This window comes from Aplysia californica, unplaced genomic scaffold, assembly GCF_000002075.1.
Source record: "Aplysia californica isolate F4 #8 unplaced genomic scaffold, AplCal3.0 scaffold00378, whole genome shotgun sequence".
Taxonomy (NCBI): Eukaryota; Metazoa; Mollusca; class Gastropoda; order Aplysiida; family Aplysiidae; genus Aplysia; species Aplysia californica.
This window is the reverse complement of record NW_004797648.1, coordinates 167272-172656: the sequence shown is the minus strand read 5'-3', so window position 1 is coordinate 172656 and position 5385 is coordinate 167272. Positions and strand designations below refer to the sequence as shown.

General features: G+C 39.1%; 1 protein-coding gene across 1 annotated transcript in view; it reads left to right on the top strand.

Moving 5' to 3' along the window:
- LOC101852494 (amino acid transporter AVT3B) overlaps positions 1-5385 on the top strand; it is a 37697-nt gene that overhangs the window by 14387 nt on the left and 17925 nt on the right. Inside the window, exons 8-9 of the mRNA XM_005103535.3 lie at positions 430-510; positions 1837-1914. Of these exons, the coding sequence (XP_005103592.2) occupies positions 430-510; positions 1837-1914 (159 nt within the window). The remainder of the gene's footprint in view (positions 1-429; positions 511-1836; positions 1915-5385) is intronic.

Sequence of the window (5385 nt, the reverse complement as noted above, 5' to 3'; positions counted from 1 at the left end):
GAGGGAAACCCGGTCATTGATGGAAAGCTATAAATTTTCAACAGGTAAGGGGGAGGGGCAACTCTGGATACGCAAAGATCTTGAGACTCATGATAGGATAAAAAGTGAAAATGGCACGCGTCATCCCACTATGCACTGTGATAGTTCACCAAGGTTAACCACTCTTTGCTCGCCATACGTCATAAACCCACCAAGGGGTCACGTCTGTTCATTTTAGAGTGGAGGGAGACCATTGTACCTATTGTGAGCCTTAGCATGGGTCACCATAGATTCTTCCCTGGGTTCGTCAGTTAAGATCCCGGTTCGCCTAAGATCCCGCATTTCCTTGCTCCCGAACACAGGGATCTTAGGCGGAGACTACTGTATTATTATTGTTGTTGTTGTTATGATGATGATCATCATTATTATTATTATTATTTGTATCCCCAGGGGTCAGTGGCTGCTTATCCTGCTGCCTCCTCTTAGTCTGTTGACACTTTTGAGACATCTAAGCAGTTTAGCTATCACCAGGTGAGTGGGCTCTGTGGGGGCTGACCGATGGCCTATAATTATCTTCGCATATTGGCATAAATGTGGTTTTTAGGAGACTGCTGAGAATATCTTGGAAGGAAAAGAAATCAAATGGGGTTGTACTCGAAGAAGCCCATGTGGGCTGCTCGCTGATTAACTCTTCATCTCCGAGGGGGGTAAACCCACTACGCCGGGGCCCTTTTTTGGTGCTAAATCTAAAAATGATGAAAACGTCATTAAATGGGTCATTGAATCGAAACTAGCAAACCTATTTTTATAGTTCTTCATCTACTGAATGAACTTCTGGTATAAGAGACCTGTTTTCGGCAATTGCCGAAAAGTAATTTGATGTCAAAGTCGTCGTAAAGGAATCTTCCCCAGCGGCTCACAGGCACAGTGGTTCTGACCTCGAGCCCCTGTGAGCGACTTGCCAGAGATAAAGAGTTAACGACTATCAGGAAAAGACAAATGCAGTTTCTGAGACACTTGAATGGACATAAAGGTCTTGAATGTCAAGCTGTCACTGGCAAAATTGAAGGCAAATGAGGCAAGGGTGGACCGAGAGCAACATACTCGAAGAGCCTAAACAGATGCACGACAGGGAAAGAACAGGGTAATGTCTCTTTTTTGAGAGCATCCGAGCAAAGGAATGGATGGAGAACCATGATCGCTGATGTCTGTCGTAGATTTGACACTTGGTGATGATGATGATGATGATTGGCAGGACTTCCCATCATTATGAATTTGACAGAATCATTGCAATATTTTTTTTTATAATAAAATTTCAATTTTACTCAAATATTTTGATTTTTTTCTTGCTTTACAAGAATACAGCTTACAGCCATTTACACTGCACTATTAATTTTCCATGCAGGCTGGTTTGGGATAAGGTCTCGCTCACCGCTGTACCAGTGACTAGGCATAGGGGCAGTTTTACGCACCACCGGTGTACCAGTGATGAGGGATCAAAGGGTTAAGAAGAACTTGAACAGATGGGTGATAAGGAAAAAGATTGGGATAATATTCAAGCAAAGATGTGAGAGGAAAATCATAATCACAGATGTCTTGTTTTAAATCTGGCTTTAGAAGAAGAGAATAGAATAGTCTTACAAATATATGTCTTTGATAATTTTGTACCATTATACCCATTATGTCATTGTAAATGGCTTGATTCAGCACTGATTTGAGAATTTTAACCTCGTTTTTTCCCCAAAGTAAAACTTTTCCAATTTGACCTCTTAATGTCACTGTATCTCTGTTGACCAGTGTGGTTTTTTTGTGTATGTCCTATGAGAATGATTCACCTGTATGTTTTCTCCCCCTCAGTCTGATGGCTCAGTGTTCGAACCTCTTTGCCTTTGGAGTGGTGTTCTGGTTTGACTTTGAACATTTCCACCTTGTCAAGTGAGTGCCTGCGTACTTAACAAATCAGTGTGAGGTTGCCTGTCAGTGTAAAGCATATTACCTTTTTTAACTCCACATATCCTCACCAGCTTTCTTTGTAACTGTTTCCTTATACCCTGTGCTCTCTACCCGTCAGATTCATCGGACTGAGTGGCGGCCAGCCAGAATTTTGGATTGGGCAAAAACTTCCTTGTTGTCACTCTATGACCGAATTCTACTCGATTCGACTGTGACCTTTTATATTAAAAGCATTTGTTTTTCAAGGTTGTGAGACGAATCTGTTGTATTGTGCCAAAATGGTAGCTTTTGGCCTGACCGTAAAGGAAAATCTGGCTGTCTCAGACTGGATCCAGCAAATCCAATTGGTAGTGTGAACTGGGTATTACTTACTTCTGGATATTGTGTCTATCACTCCACAAAAAGAAACAGTTTTCAGAGAAATTTGCTAACGTCTATTTCAGTTGAATCCTTTCAGCCCCTCTAAAGGTGGTCGGCAGACGCTTTGGTGTGGTTTGCTCCTTCTTTCCTATCAAACATCTATCAACCTTATCTCTCCTGCTCTCCTTCTTCTTTTCATTTTATGTTACTCTCTAGTAACACCTCCAATCTTCGGCACTTATCTGACTTTTTTGTGGTGTTGCTAGTGCTGTGAAACTCCTACTAAAACTAAACTTACCTCAGCCCCACTTGCAACGTTTCCTCTAATACAGTTGGTTTTGTTCCTGATCAATTACACACTTAATATTTTTCCAATTCCTCATTGTATCTTCAATTGGTCGCCACATTGTAATTTCTAATGCCACTGAATAATGTCAAATATAAACGTAGAAGGATCAGATGTGGATTTATAAACTTCAAATGTAAAAAAGTCACTCCTCAAATGCCACATAACTACTTCAAATGTAACACCTCATAAATGAGAGGCTAAAACGAAGGTAGGCCGACAGTTTATGGTAAACAGTAATTTTGCTCTCTGAAAATTTACATAAAAATATCTCCCCTTGCCAAAGACACATGCAAATAGTTGTGCATGCCTCTTAAGGCTACTTCCATCTTAGTAGGGTTGAGCAGACAAGCTCTTTGTACGGGTAACCCCAACTCTCTCCTGTAATTCATTTAGAAAATGCCTTTTGTTTTCTCAACTAATGTTTTAATTTTGGGCTGGCTTTGTGGCAATTTTTCATGGGTCTGGGTGTCTCTGGATCAACACTTGCATTTGTCTTTCAATCTAAACTAACCATCATTATGGTGTGTTTCCAAAAGAAGCATTTAAGAGACCAACAAGAGTTTTGAGGATGTTTAAAGTTAAAATGTGATATTTGAACTGGAAAATGATGTCACATTTGAAGTCAAAAGTTGCAAACATTTAATATGATGCCACAGAGAAAAGCTGCTTACTGTACATTTGAAGCTACAATGTGGCATTTGAACATACTAAGTATGTGATTAGATAAAAATATAAATGTACATTTAGAGGAATCTTTTATAATGTAATAACTATGGCTTAAAAGATTAATAGTTTGTGGACATGCTAATGGGAGTCTTCTCCTTTTACTTTTCTCTGTATAATTATGTCTAAGGCAGAAAATGTAGAGAACACCTTGCACAATAAAAAAGCTTGTGCAAGTTAGCAAGAGAGAGTAAAAATTCCTTAAACTGTTATGTTCGGAGTGTCCTGTGTTCTCTATGTGTGTCAAGAAGACCCTATGAGAATTATCACTAGTGCTGTCTTGCTGTCACTGCCTGTTTATTGCATAAAACCTTCTGTCCATCTGGAAATTTTTTCATGACGGCGAGACGAGAGCATTATCCTTCTGGTTTGCTGCATATTTCATCTGGACCCACAGCAATGCTCCCATCAACCGTTTGACGAAAGGTTGCCGGAAATTTCTTTTCCAAATCTGTCAGTTTTAGATTATCCAGTTTTGATGCTCTCGTAGAACCTGGTTCTTGTCACTGAAGACGGTGGGCTTTAGCAAACTGGAAAAATAACAAAGTGTAATTGAACATGAAACAGGAGCTGTTAGCTAAGAAATATGCGCTTTGGTGTACCAAACATTCAAGTGTTTGTGTTAAACATTTTTTGACTCCCAGTTTATTTTAATTCTCTGATTGTTTTGTGCGAACTATATTATATTTCATTTTGTCAATGTTATTCCGCAGTTCTTCTGTCATAATTTCAAACCCCTCAGTTTATTTCAGAGTATGTTATCTTTTCCATGTTGTTTTGCTATTTTTCTGCTGAGTTTCATTTGCCTTTTCTTATATTGAATGTATCTTCTTTCTAGGAGCTTCAAAGGGTTTGTAATTTTATATTCTTATTTCCAACTCTTCCCTCGAACAGTATTGTCTTTGAATTATTTTGTGCTTTTTTTTTAATGTACCTGATCTGGTCTCACTCTCACTGGATGTTCTTAAGTGAAAGTATTTTCGTTTTGGGTCAAACGGAAGAATCAGAATAAGTATAAATAATTAAAATGTAGTCAGTTTCTTGTAGGTCAATTGAAGTCCACTATTGGTCAAAAACTCTCACTATGAACACATTTGTAACAGATTTCTCTGAATGACTGTCTGCAAAGGTTGAGGGCATCATGTCTCACGCATTTAGCTCACCGCGTTTGATCATTCTTCTCAGTTTGACACAATTGTCATAAATTTTGTTTGGAGCAGCCTTTCGTCATAAACTGTTTAGAACTACAGTCGGGCACAGATAATTCAAAAGCATCAGAGATTGACCATGTGTTTGACACATTCATAATTCAGGTGAACTGATAAAACGAAAAATCAGAGAGATATTGAAGGAAACCATGGGAAGTAATTGTAAATGTACTATGATTGGAAAATTATAATCACTGTTAAGGATTTATTATAGCAGATTTGCCTCACACAGGTTTTTGAGTGATGTCGTGTCTCTTTTTGAACCTGTCCAACCGTCTGTTGCATGTGAAGTCAAAGGCAAGTTCCTTTGCAATATCTTCTGCCTTTAACGTCAAGGTATGGCATATTGTACAAACCGTTATGTCGTATTTTGAGTGTTTATGTTTTCTATGCCCGACTGAATATCAATATGCGAACGTATACCATTTAAATAGTGCCGGATATATGATCAGAGAACATTTTTAATGCTGACAGACACAAATATCTCAGAGGCAATCCATCAACCTTAAATTGGCTAAGTTTATAAAAAGAAACAATGCAAAAGTGGACTAGTGAAGCCAGAGAGTACGCTGTTTGAGTTTGTTCCCCACAATTTTTAGAAGAACTCAATGAATGTTGCCATGGATTGCTTGCCCTGCCCCCTGTTCCCAACATCCAGACCCCCCCACCCCTAAAGAAAAAAAGACACACACACTCAAATTCACTAATACACACAGAACAAACACACACTCATTCACACTATCGTACATGTACATTCACACATATACACTCGCTCCCTCCCCCACTCCCCTCCCTTCCTCCCTCCCTCCCCCA